Source organism: Notechis scutatus, chromosome 4 (genome assembly GCF_049901735.1).
Source record: "Notechis scutatus isolate UNSWTSFEM ecotype Mainland chromosome 4, rNotScu1.2, whole genome shotgun sequence".
Taxonomy (NCBI): Eukaryota; Metazoa; Chordata; class Lepidosauria; order Squamata; family Elapidae; genus Notechis; species Notechis scutatus.
The window spans coordinates 53979993-53997102 of record NC_142012.1 but is presented as its reverse complement, the minus strand read 5'-3'; the positions used below and the strand labels follow the sequence as shown (position 1 = coordinate 53997102).

The 17110-nt window shown below is 40.9% G+C and overlaps 1 protein-coding gene across 6 annotated transcripts in view; it reads right to left on the bottom strand.

Moving 5' to 3' along the window:
* SMIM14 (small integral membrane protein 14) overlaps nucleotides 1-17102 on the bottom strand; it is a 34428-nt gene extending 17326 nt beyond the window's left edge. The window contains exons 1-4 of one of the 6 annotated variants that reach the window (XM_087965824.1): nucleotides 8371-8450; nucleotides 6339-6526; nucleotides 5070-5162; nucleotides 102-207 (exon numbers count right to left, since the gene is read on the bottom strand). In XM_087965824.1, coding sequence (XP_087821950.1) covers nucleotides 102-176 — 75 coding nt within the window. In that variant the 5' untranslated portion in view covers nucleotides 177-207; nucleotides 5070-5162; nucleotides 6339-6526; nucleotides 8371-8450. Of the gene's footprint in view, nucleotides 1-101; nucleotides 208-5069; nucleotides 5163-6338; nucleotides 6527-8268; nucleotides 8451-16842 lie in introns of those variants that run through there. The other 5 variants (XM_087965822.1, XM_087965821.1, XM_087965825.1 and 2 more) reach the window with 5 other exon arrangements.
* Nucleotides 17103-17110: the final 8 nt, after the last annotated feature.

The window sequence follows — 17110 nt, the reverse complement described above, 5'->3', positions numbered from 1 at the left end:
AGAGGGGTTGGCTTCCCTTATCCATGAAGATTGGATCTGAAGGCTCTTCAAAGCAGCCCAACTCCACAGGACAAGATTCTCGTCCCCCAGATTATCCTTACCAGGTTGATCAACCTCCTCATGGCGTGCTCTTGCGCGCAAATACACTCACAGGGGTCAAAGCCGCCTTCTGCCATGTTAGGGATGGGCCTGGAGCGTTAATAGACCCTAGGAAGAAACAAAAGGGGATGGATTTAGTTATATATTTATATAATTATTTTTATATTTATATAATTTTATTTTTATATTCATTTTTATTGGTTCATTCACTGATATCCCGCCTTTGTTTTCACAAATAACTCACGGCGACAAACATATCCAATACACCTTCCTCCTATTTTCCCCATAACAACAACCTTGTGAGGTGGGTTGGGGTGCTGAGAGAGAATGACTGGCCCAGGACTAGAACTCACCATTTCCTGGTGGTTGACCCAGTCACCCAGCCATCTTTCATGCCTAAGGGAGACTAGAATTCCCACCTTCCGGTGATTTGCCCAAAGTTACCCAGCTGGTTTTCATAGCTAAGGCGGACTAGAACTCACCATCTCCTTGTGATCAGCCGAAAGTTACCCAGCTGGTTTTCATGCTTAAGATGGGACTAGAACTCACTGTCTCCTGGTGATGAGCCCAGTCACCCAGCTGGCTTTTATGCCTAAAGTGGGACTAGAACTCACAGTCTCTTTCTTTCTAGCCTGGTGCCTTAACTAGTCCAAACTCTCTGGCTGCCCAACTCACACATGGTGTATCTGGGTGGTTTAAAACACTAAAAATCAATAAGAAACTCACATCCCCATGGCAGCGACAAATACAATAATACAAGCCCTTTGATCGTCTCTGAATCAATCTGGGGTCCCCAAACCCACTGACAGAATGATGTCTTCAAGGCCTTTCTGAGAAGGAAGGAGTGAGTCAACCTTATTTCTGAAGGAGTGATGTTCCAAAGGGAGGGAGCCACTGTAGAGAAGGCCAGGATACAAATAAATAAAATACAAATTTTTAAAAATGCAGGATAATTCTGTAATCTGTAGTTTTTCCATGGGAGTTTGCTAAAGAATAGCCACCTGTATCAGAGGCTCCAAAAAGATATTAGAAAAAGTACATGTAAACAAACCTTTATGAAAATTATAAAGGAAACAAGGATGTTACTTTTAGGCTGTACCTCTTTCTTTACCGGCTGTTTCCTGCCACACCTGTTTAACTAGTATAAAACAAAGGCTTATATCAAGGTAAATACAAAAGTAGAACGGAACGTGGCAATTTTGATTGTGCAATAATTAATCGCACAGATTATGCCTTCAAGTTGCCAAAGTGATCTCAACCGATTCTTAGTAGCAAAAGTCATTTTGTGCTGAACACTATTACTGGTAGTCCTCAACTTAAAACCGTTCATTTAATGACCGAAGTTACAACAGCACTGAAAAAAGTGAGTTGGGACCATTTTTCACACTTACAACCATTGCAGTATCCCCGTCGTCACAAAATCAAAATTCAGATGTCTGACAACTACTTCATATATATGATGATTGCCGTATTCTGAGGTTCTTTTTTGTATAGTTTATGTATTAATACTCCAGGGTCCCTAGTCCCATTAATCAAGGTTTATAAGGCTAAGGTTACCACAATGCTCTTGTATGGAGCAGAAATTTGGGGTCTTTACTCAACCACAGTCATAGAACAAACACAGTCCCAGCATTTGAGATGTATTTTGGGTGCAGACCCAAGAACATCTGCTGCAGCAGTTAGAGCTGAATTGGGAATTTATACTGTACAATTCAGGCATTATCTAAAATTAGAGCTTATAACTACTGGTGCAAAGTTAATGAAATGGAGACTGATAGACTACCCAAATTATGCCTACTAGAGCAAATAAAACTACAATCACAAATCTCCTGGATCATTAAACTAACAAATTTTGTAAGAAGCTGTGGTCTTCCTATCTCTTGTGTAACAGGAGAACAATCTAAAAAGAAGAGTTGCCCAAAGAATTAAGGATACAGATGCACAAACTGATATAGCTATCCTTAGTAAGGTAGGTAACTTGAAATGGTTGAGTAAATACAAATGTACTTTCCAAGTAGATAGCTACTTGAAATCACAACTCCCAAAACATCTTAGGCAGATATTCACCAAAGCGAGATTTGAACAGCTTGACACAATGGTTAGATACGGGAGATTTCATGCAATACCGGACAATGAGCGTCTCTGCATTTGCGGAGCGGCAGAAGTAGAGGACCTGGCTCACATCCTATTGGACTGTTGCCTGTATAGGATGAGAGACAGGAATCTTGGTCTATATATCAGACGAATGACCCACTGGGATACCCATATCAAAATAACTTACCTTATGTCCGGCCAGAACTTGAAAATAACATTTAAAGTAGCACAATATTTAAACAAAATTATTCGGTTGAGATCTGCATATGTGGGATTGATTGGGGTAGATTGCAAGGGCGACTCCGAAATATAATGTTATTATATTTTATCTATATCTTAAATTATAGTACATTATTACAATTTTATTTTGGATTGTATTTTATTACTATTTCATCTTGAGTCGTATTTTATTTAGATTCCATTTTAAATTGTATTTTATCAAGTTCCATTTTAAATAGTATTTTATCAAATTTCATTTTGAATTGTTTTTGTTGACTTTTGGTAACAAATTGTTGCTCGAACTTTGCACTTTGATATGGCCCAAGGGCTAATCAATAAAGATGACTTCTTCTTCTTCTTCTTCTTCATTATTATTATTATTATTTATTATTATTATTATTATTATTATTGGCAAAAATACAAACAAAAATAGTAGGAAAGATTGGGGAAGAGAAAAGCATAGGAACAAGGGTTAAAATAAAATAAAGAAAAGGTGTTGACTTCCAACTCCGTTTGGTGCAGTAAAATAAGGTAATAACATCAAACCTCAGCTTTTTACTTTTACATAATAGTATAAACTAGCCATTTCTATAACAACAAACCTAACAGGTAAAACTCAAAATCAAAGTTTCATTTTTTTCCACCTCGAGCACAAAGCCCAGAAGGGGTTTCCAAGGAGAAACAAAAGCAATTGTGTTTTTTTCCTCCTTTAATCAAGGCAGCCAGTTTAGCCATCTCTAATTCCATCAATTTTTGCAGCCATTTATCTATTGTGGGAATCCAAGTGTCCTTTCATTATTGCTCATAAAGTAATTTTGCTGTCGTCAACATATATAACATCAAAGTTCCAATCTTTTTCCATTTTTTTTTTGCATTAAACCCCAAAGTTTTATCTTTATAATCACTTAGGGAATCTTCTGTATTAAGATGTGAATCCTACTCCAATATAAAATGGGGCAAACCTCACTTAACAACTGTCTCACTTAGCAATGGGAATTTGGGGCTCAATTGCAGTCATAAGTCAAAGACTACCTAATATTTGTAACGGACAAAATATTGCAGGCTTGCTTTCTACTGTTTTAAAAAAGTAAAGACTCTGCCATGTGTAAAACAATTTGGTCAACTATCTTTTGGGTGATTAAAAGCTATTTAAAATATTTCAGCATGGAATTCAACAGCAGATAATTAAGTTCTAAAGTCTATACAGGTTGTCTTCCACTTACAATAGTTCCTTTAGTCCTTTTTGCGACCTTCTGACAAACAAACCAATGAAGCCAGATTTGTGGTGATTCACTTAATGGTGGCAAAAAAGATCGTAAAACAGGGCAAAATTCACTTGACAGCTGTCTGTCTTAGCAACATAAATTTTGGCCTCAATTGTGGTTGTAAGTTGAGGATTAACTGTCCTAAAATAACAAAACATTATCAGCAGCTTTGTCTCAAAATGGATGTTTTGAAAATATTATATAGCACCTATGCTAAATATATTGATGAAAGTAGGAAATGAGAAATTTCTCATGAGACAGAACAAACTTTCATTAAAAAACAGTATCTTACGGTAAGATAATGCAAATTACTTGGTTTCAGACAAATGTATCTCACCATGTTGCTGACGTTTTAATAGCTTGCACAGTGAAGTGTACAAAAAGATATTTACATTGTGGTTGAAACTATGGACTGAGACAGTTTTCATCCCACAATATTACTGCAGCACTGAAAAAAAAATCATTAAACGTTTGTCCTGACCTCCTTGCAAATAAAAGCTTTAGAATTTGGATTGTCATAGGTTGCTGTCTTTCTGTCCTTGATCTCATCAAAGCCAATCAGCTACGTAAATTGGAAAGATAAAATACAATGATTAGCGTGGGGCTACGGCAACTTTCTTGAAATTCTAACAAGAGGTGTTAAATACATTTGCCTAAAATCAAGCCTGAAAAAGAACCCTAACAACATACATAGAACCAGTTTGGTCTAGTGATGAAGATGCTGGCTTAGAAACCAGGAGACTGTGAATTCTAGTCCTACCTTTCGGCATGAAAGCTAGATGTATCTCTTTCAGACTAATTAACCTCACAGGATTGTTGTTGCCGGGACAATTGGAGAAGGAAAGAGTAGTAACACGCTAGTCTGAGTTATCTATAAAAAGAATTCACGCAAGATGTCAATAAATAAATATTAGAGTGTGTCACTAAGCCTGCATTGTATCGAGGTTGGTGGAGAAGAAATTAGGATATTAATTTTTTTAAACGGCCCTTAAATATTCAATTATACAATCACATGCACAATGTAAAGATATTAAATAAAGGGCTTCTAATGTCAGAACTCTTAATATCCTTAACTGTTAAGCCATTTCTGCATAGTTCAACCCTAAATTGCAAGTATTCTCCTCTATCGGTACCCTTTTGGATTGATAGTAGTTGCAGCCTGTGGCATATGGCTGTGAAGTCTCCATATTTCCAGAGGGGCAGGAGAGAGAGAGGGAAAAATCAGAAAAACCTTCCTCCCTTTAAATATTCTATTTTTCTTCCCTGAGGCTTTAAGTCTGTAGACAGGAGCAGGATTTCAAAAGATCTTTAAAAAAAACCAAACTGCCCTCCTATCAGCTAAAAATCAAGAGCCCATTCATCTGCCTATCACCCTCCCTTATCATCCCTTACCTCTCTGTCCTTGATAATCCTTACACTGATCAGACTTTCAAAAGAGTCTGTGCAGAAATTAGAACCGCCAGGAACAAAAGCAGGTACATTTTACTGAAAACACAAAGGTTCAAAAAAATTTTTCCACCTAGCAAGGGTTAGGGTGAATAGATCTGAAGGGTTTGTGACCTACAGATAAAGGTATAATTCAAGATGTATGTGTTAGGGGTATACACCCTAGCAGAACCTGCACGGCAGTCAGGCAGGCAGGCAAATATGTGAGATAAACGTTTTTGTAGCTTACACTCAGTAAAACAGATACAATGTGCTAGTTAAATAGTTTATTCCAGTAAGATTTATAGCATAGTCAAACAGTCCATATATCATACACTTAGTTCAGTCGTCTGGGGATTAATCAGTTGCAAAGTCCAGTGTCGAAAAAGAGGTCAGTAAACTTACAAATATCAGTCCTGTAATATATCTCTTCGCAGATAGAGGAAAAGGCCCCCTGCTTAAACGATTGTGTGTGTTCTTTTGTCAATTTAACCCCAGTCACAATTACTAACTGGATTTTTTTTAAAAAAAAGCTAGATGCAATTTGCATTTGAGGACACTTAGCAATTGGATGAGTTATAGAGCTGAATATACTGCTCTTTATAAAAAAAATGTTCCTCTTCTACCTAACCCCCCACAAAAGCACAGTCATCAAGAGCACGGCCAAAATATTAGTCAATCTTTGTCTATTTCTCTGCCATATGTGCACACACAAACCCAGATGTGTCGCCATAAGACAATTCCTGCAGGTCATAGTCAACATAGAAGGAAACTATTTTGTAGTTCAAAAAAATCTGGAAAGAAATAACTTTTTAATGTCACAGGTATTTACAGAAGGACAATTCCTGATACTATGCACCAAATCTCTTTTTTTGGTCTTTCTTCCTCAAGTGCATATTATGTGCTAATCATTCTTTCCCATCCCTTCCAACTGGTCATACTGGTTTTTTTTAAAAAAAAAACAATCTATAACTGCTAGCATTTCCTGAAACCAATCTCAAAGGGACCTTTTATTATATGTTAATTCCAGTCTTCCAGGGGGAACGAATGCCATTACTGATAATGGTAATTAGAGGTAAAAAATGGGAGATAAATACATTTTTCCCTCCCAGGAATAAAATGCAATGGGAATTAAGAGCAAAAACAGCCAAATCAGAATGAGAAAGGTAGAAGGATAGGATAAAAATTCAAGGGAAGATAATGAACAAAGAAAAAAAAACCAGATCCATTACTGACCACAGGGATTTTAATTTTCTGGACCAGCTTCTATCCATTCTTGAAAACCTTTTCAGCATTTCAAAGCGAGTGGAGATTTATTAGGCAGGAAAATCCTTCACTGATCATCCTGGAGAGTCAAGATAGTTGCCGTTGGCTACAGCCCAGAAACTTCACAATTGGCTCTGTTGATCAGCTGCAACTTTAGACTTGAGTTTGGTGTGTGTGTGGAGTTTTTTTTAAAGCAACAATAAACAGGACATGTCAGAAGCAGTAAAGGATTGGAAAGGAAGAGCAAACAGAAAAAAAAGCAACTAAAGCATACTGATATTTTTTTTTTAAAAAAAAGTTATCTTCCTTAAGTGGGGAGCTCAGTTCCTCTCTAACTATATTCATTTTTTACAAATAACTGAAGGTGACAAACGTATCTATATGCCCTATCCTTGGCAAGAATATAAAAGTGATTTGCTCTTGCTTTGGTGATTTGTACTTTTCGGCCTAATATGAGTATCCCACATTCAAGTAGGAAGGTGGATCCTTTTAACTTTTTTGAGGTTTATAGAATCCTAGGGCTGGAAGAGACCTGAAAGGTTTTTTAGCCCAACCCCTGCCCAAGGTAAGAACCTTATATCATCCAGGGCAAATATTGGTTGTCCAATATTTTCTTGAAAACCTCCAGCGATGGAGCAGTCACAACTCTGGGAGGAAAGCTGTTCATCTGTTTAATAGTTCTGGCTGTCAGGAAATTATTCCTTATTTCCAGGGTGGCTCTCCTTCTGAGGAGCTTCCACCAGTTTACTTCTTGTCCAGTCCTCGGGTGCAACCCTCTCTTTCCTGTGATAGTCCTTCCAGTATTGGAAGATGCTATTACGTCCCCTTTTCATTAGACTAAACATGCTGGTTCCTTAACAGTTCATTACCCAATAATTATGTTTATGTAATTTAGCTTGCAGGCACTTATCTTTGTAGCTGCATTTTCTAAGGCCTCTGCATTTTTTTTTGTATAGTAGTGACCAGAATTGATTAACCCAAGTCCGTTAAGAAGCAGGGAATATATACTTTCTTCTTTTTAAAAAAATTGAGCAGTGCATACCTATAAAGTCATTTTTTTGAGATGTCAACCCCTGACGTGTCCCAGGAGGCAAAAGACCAGTTTTCAAAGTTGTTCAGGCACAAGCACTTCACGGTGGTATTATTTTTAAGAGGCTACACCGATTTGCTCTTGCTTTGGTGATTTTTATTAAAAAAAAAAAACTACACCCGATCATTTGGAATAACTAATAAAATTATATGGGCAGTTTAAAAGGGTTTGTGCTCAGCATGGATGGGAAGTTATGACCCAGGATAAGTTCAGTTCTGATAAAGCATGAAGATTTTATCGGTATAATAAAGTTGTCACTCAACATGGACATTACAGAGGGCTCCACCCGGTTGCTCAGTGTATTAAATGGTATAATAACTAAAGGTATTGAATAATAACGATACCTTACTCTCTTTTTTTTTCTAGTCAGGTCTGCCTCATCGCGTTTCAAGCATTCTATAGGGAGCAAGGCTACCTGATGACCTCACTGAGCCCACATAAATACATCACTTTCAAAGAATTCCAGAAAGACTTTAAAAAACAAAACCCCGTTTATCAACTGTATTGCTCGATTAAGTCGCAAAATAAATCGGAATGCACAGAACAAACAAATCTTAGCCAGTAAAGCCTAATAAACGGCCGGCTGCCTCTCGAGATCGAGCCACGAAGACGCCGAGGCAAAACGCGATCACAGGATTGCAACGCCAGATGATCGCTATTTAACGAGCAACTTTCTCCCCAGCCATTCGTGCAAAGGGATTGCCCGCAAAGGGCTCATCCCTCATCCTATGGATTTCTCTCTGGGGAAGCTGGAGGATCTGGTTTGGATCCAAGCGGCGAAACTTTGTAGGGTCCCAACCCCAACCCCACCCGTTTCTCTCCTCGCAGCCACTCCGGCAACGGATTGCACCCCTTTCAACCGCAGCCCAAGACTCGGGGGTGCTGAAGAAGCCGGAGCCAAACCAAACTCACCAAATTGGCGGCTCGGGGCAATTTTGGCGAGGCTGTGCAGAGAAGAAATCCACCTTCTCGTCTTGTGTTTTGATTGCACTGACTACGTCAGATTCCGGCCCTTGCAAGGAGACCCGGATCTGCCGGCTCCCACCGCCGGGGCGGTGCACGGGCGCAAGCTCCGCCCCCCCCAACGGATGTCCCTTCCGCCCTTTAACGGGGTCGCCCTCGCAGCGTGCGCTGAGTTGGCATTCGCATGCAAATCGGCCGGCTAAGGAAAGGCGCTGATTGGCCCGTTTTGTTTCGACTCTCGGGATGTTTGCTACACTTCAAAGCGATCAAGCTCGGCTTGCTTTTTTGGGGGGCTACGCCTTAGGAAGAGGGCGCTGGGGGTTCGCTTTTACGTCCCCGGGTTGGCGCTCGCTCCCACCGCCTCGGATCGGGGGAGGCGAGGGGGGGAGAAGGCTGCTCTGGGGCCCCAACACGACCCCACCTTGCTTCCCTCGAATGCATCGGCCTAAGAAAAACAGCCGAGGAAGGCTTATGTGAGATGGGCGGCGCTAGAAACCGAATTGGCAACGTTGGTAAAGAAGCAAAAGCGCCTAACGCGCTTAGTGGGGGGTTACAATAGGCTTGCAAAATTACAGCGGGGGGTGGTGGTGGTTTGGATTTGTTGCAATCCACACACGACTTCTGAATAGCCGTGCACTTTATTTTTTTGCCCGACGTTTAACTGGCATTATCAAGTAGTTCAATGGCCCATTTCATATGCTTCAAATAGTTTTGTTTTGGCTCCTCGACAGGTAATCCTCGACTTACGGCCACAAGTGAGCCCAAAAATCTCTGTTGTAAAGCGAGATCCTTGTTCAGGGCGCTTTCCCCATTTGTACGACCTTCCTTGCCACTGCCGCTAAATGAATCACCGCAGGGGTTAAGCTAGGAATAGGGGACTGTTAAGGGAACCAGGCTTGATTTTTGCTTATCAGGTCGCAAAAAGGACATTGCAATGAACACTGCAGCCGGTCACAAATATGAGTCAGTTGCCAAGCACCTGAATTTTGATCACATGACCGTGGGGGATGCTACAATGGGTGAAAAGTGTGTGGTCATAAGTCACTTGTTCAATGCCAACTGGAACTTTGAACAGTCATTAAATAAGTCGAGGACTATCGCTAGCATCCACTATGGGGAGGGAAATAATATATTTTGGGTATAAATCCCGTGTTAATATATGTATTCTACTACCCTTCATATAGAGCCGTGATGACGAACCTGTGGCACGTAGAGCCATTTGTTCCGGCACGCGAGCAACAAACTTACCTCACTGCACATGTACGCACCTCACAGCTGATTTTTGGGATGCTTTGAGGCCTTTTTCGGCCTCCCAGAGGCTTGAAAAAAGCCTCTGCAGGCTTTGCAGGACAAAAAATAGGCCCATTTCATCACTTTCTGTAATACTGGAAGTGACAAAACTGGCCTATTATTCGGCCTGCAGAGGCTTTTTTCAAGCCTCTGGGATGCCAAAAATCAGCTGTGAGGCACAGTGCACATAAGGGGGGGATTGCGCGCATGTGCAGGGGGCATGAGGAGGGTGCACATTGCCTTCTGGGTGCTGGCACATGAGCGCGCACACAATTTTTGACACAGGAGTCCAAAAAGGTTAGCCATCCCTGATATAGAGCAAGGGTCTTCAAACTTGACAACTTTAAGAGTTGTGGATTTCAACTCCCAGAATTCCTGAGCTAACACGACTGGAGGAGGAATTCTGGGAGTTGAAGTCTACCAGTCTTAAAGCTGTCAAGTTTGAAGACCCCTTATATAGAGATACCCACCCTTGATAAACCTTTCCTCGTAATCTAATTTTAAAACCAGATGTTAGTAATTATAGTAATTTACTTATATGCCAGTTCGGCTGCCGCATATATGCATTCTTAGCTCTCCATCATGACATAAAAACATAAATGCAGTTCTAGATCAGGTCCATCTAACAACAAAATGATTAGCCAGTGGGATTGCATAAGGCACAACACCAAACGCAACAAAGCTTGAATGGTGGGGGGGGGAATGCATGACCATCAAGAGCCTTAATAATCTCCCCCTGTCCAAGGTCCTTTTAAACCTGTCCAATTAATACTCTTTGTAGGGAAAAAATAATGTAGGTCAAATGTTACATGTTAAAAAATGGCTTTAATCTCCTCCCGTGTAGTTTTATCCAATGATGTTCCCTTTTGGTACTTGGAAAGAAAAAAGCATGTTGGTATTTTCTACTTGCCATATTACAATGCTATATTACATATAAAAAGCTCGGGATTATTCTGAATAAATCCATATTTAAAATGCTGCTTGAAATGAGGATTTTATAAATTAGGACTCTTCAGTCCTCTGGAGTTCTCTTATTGGTTTAATTAATCCAGTTTTTAATCATAGTATGGAAAACCTAATTAGTTCTTTGATGATATATCAAACAATGTAGTGATAGCTTTATAATTTCATGTCACTTGGATCAGTTATTAAATATATATGTGTGGAAATGTGATCACTTGTCATCTGGATCCATCTTATTGATAAATTGCTAAATGATCGCAAGTTTCTATTTCTTCCAATACAGCTAACGTTTTCTTTACTATTTGTAAAATAAGCCTTTGACTGCTCCAATATTATAACTATTGGGTTCTACGGGGGTCTATTTGCAATCTCATCTTTTTTATATCGCCCAGCAGGTATACTTTTGAAATTTCAATTTCCTCGCCCCACAGGCTATGAAACATGTTATCTAAAACAAATAAATAAAAAATTCCCAGATGAACAAAACTCTAGCAACAGAATAGTCACTGTATCCGAATGAATGCTGAATCTGTTTGCTCTTTGGCTCTCAATAATTCCATTAAATTCTTACATAATCCAAAGGTCTCCAAGAATGGCATTTGAGAAGACATAACAAGATTTGTTTTGGACTGGGAATATTATGTGGACTCATCCAATCCTATTTTGCACTTATGGGAATGTCCACAAATAGGTGAATAGTTGGGCAAGTGTGTTATCTGACTGAATCCTGGGCACTTTACTTAAGGTCTTTGGTCCTCTCTGAGCTTGCTGTTTCCTGCAGATATTTTATTACCCAAGTAGTAGCATCATCAGTGCTAGAAGGAAATGGAGTTTGCTCTTTTTATATACAAAGGCTTGCCTTGTCTGTGTTGGTGGGAATGTTCTTGGTGGTTCTTGTGTAATGAAACCTTTTCTTCTCATCCTTCCCATTACCTATCTCTTCCCATTTATGACTATAATTGTGTTGCTTGTATCTTCACAATTTACAGTTTTATTTGTTCCCTAGCATGATTTTATTGGTTTTTAGTAACCTATGACTATCACTGTGTTGTATTTTATTTTTTCTTTATGTACATTGACAGCTTATGCACCAAAGACAAAGTCCTTGTGTGTCCAATCACACTTGGCCAATAAAGAATTATATTCTGTTCTGTTCTATTCTATTCAGAAAAAACAATGAAGCTCAGAGAGCACCAAGGACCTCTCAAATATAGCCAATATTTATGAGCTTTGAGATGAGTTTTGGACCTGTAAATTCACAACATGAATCTGCTGATGGCTAGAAATTTACATTACTGTGACCCTAGAGGTTTCCCAAATTGTAGGGTTGTATCAAAAAAAGTTTTAATTTAAAAAAAATCTGAAGACTTTGTTGGTCTGCCTAAGAAATGTAAAAAAAATGCAGCTTTATTCAATTGAAACATTTTAAACCCATTTTTAGTCTTCAGTGATCAATTGAATTAATATACAGTATCCTGCCAAAGCACTAGAGCAAGTACATTTTAGCCCATACTGTATATGACCTCTCCGAAGGTGAGTCCCCGCCGATCCCCCTTTTTTCCGGGGCTTCCAGGCTTAAACTTTGCAAAGGCAAAGTTTGCAGGCGGGAGCGTCTTCCGGCCGAGGAGTGGGAGGGTTCCGCCCGGCGGGCGGGTGGGCTGCTTGGAGCGGGCTGCTTGGAGCCACCTAAAGCTAGGCCGCTGCTGGTGGAGCCTTGCCCTGCCTTGGTGCCCCGCTTTCCCGGCTTGGCGGTCCTGCTCAGGCGGCACTTTAAAAGCCTGCTCCCAGCACCCGAGCAACTTGCCAGCAACTTGCGGCTTCCTTTTTCCTTGCGGGCGCTCGCGCCTGGCCCCGAGCCGCGCAGCGGAGGGGAAACCCGGAGCACCACCGGTCGCCTCCTCCAAGCAGCCCACCCGCCCGCCCGCTGGGAACCCTTCCCGCTCCTCGGCGGGAAGATGCTATCGCCTGCAAACTTTGCCTGTGCAAAGTTTAAGCCTGGAAGCCCGAAACCCAAGCAACTTCCCAGCAACTTTCGGCTTCCTTTTAACTCGCGGGCGCTCGCGCCTGGCCCCGAGCCGCGCAGCGGAGGGGAAGCCCGGTGGGCGGGCGGGTGGGCTGCTTGAGGAGGCGACCCGGCGGTGCTCCGGCAGCAGCAACAGGCAGTTCCGCCCGGGCTCCGCTCAGGTGTCCGGCTGGGGCTGTCAGGAATTGCTACCCCGCACAGCTCCGCGTGGCTCCAGTCCCACGTTGCCTTGGGAAGGAAAAGGCAAAACCAGGAGCTGCTGAGCCTGAGCCTCCGGTGCCGTTGCAAAGTACCGCCGCGGCTCTTCCTTTTTGCCTTTCCTTCCCGAGGCAACGCGGGACTGGAGCCGCTGAGCCATGCCGGCGGTAGCAACTCCTGACTCAGGGGGCCTCCAGGGGAGGGGAAGGAGAAGAAGGGGGAAAGGGGGCGATTCCCAAAAATCTTGTGCTGACCCGGCCCGTCTGTCAAATTTTAAAAGTCAATGCGGCCCCGAGCCAAAAAGTTTGCCCACCCCTGGTATATAGTATTTTACTTTTTAACATTATTCAGTAATCTCCTATCAAGAAGTCCGACATACCCTTTCAATTTTTTTCATTTCATTAAAAGAGCCAATCTACTTCCTTTTCTGGGTTTCAAGGGACCAGTTCAGATTTGATCATTTCATCAAGCACTGGAGGATGGCATGCTACAACTGAAGATTTGAATTTGCTAGATACATCTTTTTGTAAATCTTTTGTGTAACTTTGATACTGTATTTAATTATTTTTGAGAGGATATGACTTGGTGATGTTTCAAATGAGAGCATTTGAGTACGTATGCTGATACCCAGGATAAATAGCAGTGGGAAATGTAGCTATAATCCTGCAGTTGTGATTTAATTAAGCTTTAAATCCAACTCAAACATTCTGGTTAATAAAACACACTCAAAAGTGTTTCATGCCTTCAATGAGCCAACATTCTCTGTGTTAGAAAAAACAACAACTTGAAGTTTTAGATTTAGTAACTGGTGGCATTTCTATTACTGGCAATGATTTCAACAAATCATTTGAGGTATCTGTTGATTAATGTTGCAAATTATATTGGAGCCATTTTGGTTGACTTATGTTAAAGAACTGCTTCAGTGCTCGTATGAAGTGCCCATTCAAAATAATGCCACAAAATTTCAGTTATATTATTATAGTTAGGGCTTCCAAATTGTGACATTTCTGCTGCTTCAGCTATTCTGGTGGATTTGTGTCTTTAGGTCATTGTTATATAACACACTCAGGCTTTCGGTTCATGGGTAGAAATCAACATGCTTCTATAGAATTTCCTGGTACAATCTAGAATGCATTGTTCCTTCCAGGATTGTAAGCCATTTGTGCCCTGAAGGTTGCAGGGCATTTTTATTCACATGGTTTGCAGTTGATGGAAGTTCTTTTATTGAAATTTAATATTGTTCATTCAGGCACTTCTCTCGCTAGTGCCAGAAAGTTCCAGTTTTCTAGCTCCGGTTTTAATATTCTGCTGGATTCATTTAAATGGTTTTTAACTTGAGATAAGTGGCCATATATACTTTTGGGAAGCAGTTTCTGCTTTGGTAGCCTTCCATGTTTTCCTTGTGGTGAGCCCATGAAACAACGACGTCAGGCAATACAAGAATAGCCTGAAGATTCTTTACTATTATTATACCTTATTTTGGGAGGCATTTTTTACTGGATGATCAGTCCTATAAAGGATAGCAATTGTTCTCATTTCCTCCGTTTAAACTTGTTTGATTGCAGAGTAACAGAGAGCAAAGCCTTTAGAAATGGTTTATAGCCCTTTCCAGTCTCATTATTTCTGTTTTACAAAAATCTGTTTTGATCTAAGCATGCTACATTTCCATAAACCCATGGCACAAAGAGTAATCACCTTGCCAATCTATAAGGATGTTGTTCTTTTAGCACATGAGGCCCCTGTGATCAATATTATTTTGTCATCTAATTGAATGAAATCTCTGACTCAATTTACCTCCTAAAAGTGTTTATTACTGTTACAGATATGACACACTAGATTGTGTAGGCTTGTTTAATCAGGAGCATGAGTAAAACTCAGCTCTCTCAAGTTTTTGGGTTAGGATACCCGATATTCCTCTTTAAGGTTGTGGGCGATGTGGGATAATGCTTTTCTAATCTGTTCTCCTGGGACAGTATTGTTCTTTTCATAGATAATGTTTCTTCTTTTTCATTTTGTGAAACTGCCAAAGTCATTTTACAGAGTTGAGTTAGATGGACTAGAAATATGAATAAATAATAAGATGAATTTTCAATAACACTGTAGGTCCTGGGATTCCATCTACTTTTTAAACTGTGGCTCTAAGCTGATGCACATTGGATAATTGAGAAAGCTAAAGATTACAAAAAGAAGAAGAAATATCATGTCATGTTGTGAGATTTGTTTAGAAAAATTAGGATCCCAAAATTTCATTATCTTCATGTGAAACCTATAAGTACAGTAAGGGTAGAGAACATGGAGAAACAGATAGCAATAGCACTTAGACTTATATAAGTTTTTGGTGCTAAAAACTTTGGGTATAATATTGAATTGGAAAAATGGCAAGAATTATGGGAAAGAAATAGGAAAATAACACTTGCCATATCATACAAATAAAATCTATATGTTTTATAGGTGGCATCTTCCTCCAGCAAGGCAGGCAAAAATGTTTAGAAATCTATCACCAACTTGTTGGGAATGTAATCAAGAACCAGGCATGTATTATCATATGTGGTGGTCATGTAAAAAAACAACAAAGTTTTGGGAAAAGATTCAGACATGGTTGGAAGAGATGATTGGACAAATAAAACAGAATCCAAACCAGAACTATTTTTATTAGGAATCGCAAAAGAGAGATATAGTAAAGAAGTGACCTATCTAATATTACATATTATAAGGGCAGCAAGAATGTTTTTGCTCAACAATGGAAAAATAGAGGAAATTCCCTTAGAAGGTGAAGTGATAAAGAAAATACTGATTGGTGCAGAAATGACGTCGGAATTGAAAAATAAAGGTGTCATGCTCCTGTTGGAGTCTGAATCCAAGGAGGAAGCCAAACAGCTGACAGTGAGTGGGACTGTGGCTCAGTTGGCTGTGAAGAAAAATGGGGAAGGGCAAAGTTCAGCTGGGCAGAGCAGGGGAGAGGTAGAACAAGGGAGAGGGAGTTCACAGGAAGACCCAAGCCCACTCCCTCTTCGTCCTAGGGCACACAGGGAGGAATGGAGAAGAGAGCAAAGTGGCTTATGGGGGAGGAAAGGGCCCTGATTCCCTTCATTAGCCACACCTGGGAAGGAAGTTTAAAAGAGATGCAAGATGAGTGCAGCAGCTGCTGGGAGTGAGTTTATCTTGTGTGAACTTTGGTTATCTGCGTTCCTGGCATCCTCCCAACCTTGCTGAATTACTGCCCTGTCTTCACATCTGAAATCCCTTCTCCTGCCTTGCTGTACTAATTACCTCATCTTGCCTTGATTGGACTTATAGTTTTTGTGACCACGTTTTGGACTTGATTCCCTGCAGTCAAAGGCTGTTCCTGGGAGAGTTTTTCTCCAGCCCAGAAGGTAACCAGGACATTGGGGGCAAAGTTGGAGCTAATAAAGGGACTCCTACTGATTATCTGACTGTATGGCCTTTGTGCTATCCCCCTTTGGGTCATCACATAAGGTGAGGCAGAATATGAGATATGGAATAAATTCTATCAATGGCGGGAAACGGAAAGGAGGGACCCAGAATAAAAACGAGGATTAGTAGAATGGACCATCGAGGTTACGTATGTAATTACCACTGAATATCATGGACAAGACAAAAGGTGTAAAGTTAGCAGTACAGAAGATGTTATGCTGTCTTTATAAATGTATATGACTGCATAAGCTAACTGTATAAATGTACACAAGATACTAATTTTATAGTTTAGTATGTAAGGCAAAGATGATGCCAGGACGGTCGCACTGTGTCCGATATTTTAATGTGTAATTAATAATAATAAAGTACAGTCTGACACCACTTACTTTGATATTTGTTATACTGAAGGGCCTCATCGCTATTCACACACACAGACAAATAAACGGGCCTGCCTGCCTGCCGGCCGCCTCTCTCTCTCCCCCGCCCCCACTTCAGAAGGCAGTTGCACCCACCTCACTAGGCCTCAAGCCTTCCCCGGCGTTGATGTGTCCCGGGAGACAGGCTCCGAGACCAAGCCGAGGGCTGAAACGTAAACAAAGGCGCCGGCAGCGGCAGATTTCCTCATTAGAGCTTTCCCGCCCGCCATGAGGCTCGATGGGGGCGGGGGGGGAAAACAAACAACAACAACGCTCGTCGGTTTCCCTCAGGGAACAGGCGCCTCCTCTTTAAATGGTCCTCTCGCGCCAGTTCCCAAGGCGACGTCGTCGCGGGCGAGTGACG